At 41.4% G+C, this 2237-nt stretch overlaps 1 protein-coding gene across 1 annotated transcript; it reads left to right on the top strand.

The window, feature by feature from the left end:
- The first annotated feature begins 567 nt into the window (after positions 1–567).
- Positions 568–1059, top strand: LOC142171748 (uncharacterized). Its single transcript, XM_075235445.1, has one exon. The coding sequence runs from the start codon at positions 568–570 to the stop codon at positions 1057–1059; it is 492 nt and encodes a 163-aa protein (XP_075091546.1).
- Positions 1060–2237: the final 1178 nt, after the last annotated feature.

Raw genomic sequence — 2237 nt, 5'->3', positions numbered from 1 at the left:
AAGGTAATACAGGCAAAGGAATCTTTACCAAATATCCGCAATAACCTCCTTCCCGATCACAAGGGTGAGGGAGTAAACATGATCGAGACTGATGAAGAATGGGACCATGAAGGATCCATCGGTCTTATTCGAGAGGGAGACACTGCTATGACACCCCCTGTCACACTCTTGCCGAGTGTGGTTCAAACCAAGGCGTCATTCGAGGTTGAAATGGCCATATACAGTATGTCGTTCACTGTGATGGTAGCTCCATCGCCATCCTACCAACCTAATGATATTCCTTGGGATTATGTGGTAGATTCACAAAGGAAGGGGAAAGATAATATAGAAGAAGCGGGTGTTGCCTAATGAATGACAAGGATAGGCAAGGTCTACACACCGGAAAATCTCGGGTGAACGAGTAAGGAGACCGCACCAAAACCACCTATTGTTGAAACATATATTGATGATCTGTGGAGAAATGTACAGGCGAGAAAGTATTCTATTGTTGATCACCTAAACAAAAATCCCGCTTAAATATCAATCTTGTTATTGTTACAAAACTCAGACGCACACAAGAAAGCCTTGATGAAGGTGTTAAGTGAAGCCTACGTACCTGCTGACATCACCAGTGGAAAGATGAAAAACATGATGGGACAAGTGCTAGATACACACAAAATCACCTTCCACAAAGTTGAGTTGCCACCAGAAGGTGTAAGTCATAACAAAGCATTGCACATCAATGGGCAATATGAAGATAAGTTCATTGCTCGAGTTTTGATTGATGGAGGTTCAAGTCTAAACATATGCCCTTTGACTACTCTGAAAAGATTGGGCATAGGTATACCGGATATACGGTTGGGAAGCATGAATGTGAAAGCGTTCAATGGGTCACAAAGAGCTACAATTGGAAAAATTAACCTAGATTTGAAGATAGGCCCGACCATATTCGATGCCGAGTTCCAAGTGTTAGAAATCTCTGCCACCTATAACCTGTTGTTGGGGCGACCATGGATATACATTGCTGGGGCAATTGCTTCTACTTTGCATCGAGCCGTGAAGTTCGAGTGGAATCATTAGGAGGTAGTTATCCACGGGGACGGAAATAATCCTATCTTCACCAACCAAACCGTACCACCAGTTGAGAACAGAAGGAAGCTGGGAGGAGAAACGTTTTTACAATATCAAGTAGATAAATATGGTTAAGAAAGGACGATGGTAGAGCAACAAAGTGCTAAGCATAGTACTTTGGTTAGGGTATGAACCGGGTAAGGGTCTTCGTCCTAAGCTTCAAGGGATAGCAGAACCAATACGAGCGTACTCAGGACACAACCTTTGGTCTCGGGTATGAATACACTATGCAAGAATATAAGGATTGGTCACCACCATGGCATGACTTCCCTTACCCATTGCCTAAACCCATATCACCGCTACACCAGACATTCCGCAAGGCCGACGTGATTTGGAATTCTGAAGAAGATAAGATCTTAGCTAGCATGAGGAGCCTATTTCTAAATGAGGACGATATGGACTGCAATGCAATATTGGACGATGAGGAGGAAGACCTTACCATCCAGACAGTGGGAGATTGAGTTGTTCTCAGGAATTGGACCACTGCACCATCCCGGGCTCGCCGAGCACCTAGGTAGCTTTGGCATAACAAGCATGATTTCTTTTTAAAATTGTTTTCTAGCATTTAAGACATTTCAGTATTTTGTTTTGAAATAAATACTAGAGACATCGAGTTGTATTTATCTGACAGTTTTAAGCAATCCACTAGGCAGAGTGCGTAGGGCTAGTTTTTATATAAATCTAAAGAAGCCAAAAACAAATGTCAGGAGGTCTTACAAAATGAAAGAAATAAACTTTGACAATTACACAGCCCCTATTATCAGAATTGAGTATGATACTCAATAATGATATTACATGATGTTTTCTAATAAGAATGAGAATTTGTACTTTAAAAAAATATCCAAACTAATTCCACGTACATGAAAACCATGTGTGGTCTTCTATTGTTGCGTAGCCGGCCAACTTCTTTCTGTAAAATTAGATTATAGCATAGTACCTCCCATTGTATATTCAATAGCCTCATCACCAGGTCTTCAGAAACATCTTCCCAGTAGGTGTGGCCCAGCATCTCGATTGAAAATGAACTGCTCTTTCATGCTCCAATTGAGACTGCCTTGACTTGGTATCTCATCTCTTCGTCATTTGATTTGTCATAAAATAACACAGAAACACACGTATCCCCTATG

Source organism: Nicotiana tabacum, chromosome 17 (assembly GCF_000715075.1).
Source record: "Nicotiana tabacum cultivar K326 chromosome 17, ASM71507v2, whole genome shotgun sequence".
Taxonomy (NCBI): domain Eukaryota; kingdom Viridiplantae; phylum Streptophyta; class Magnoliopsida; order Solanales; family Solanaceae; genus Nicotiana; species Nicotiana tabacum.
Note: the sequence above shows the minus strand (reverse complement) of the source record. Positions and strands in the feature narration are given on the sequence as shown.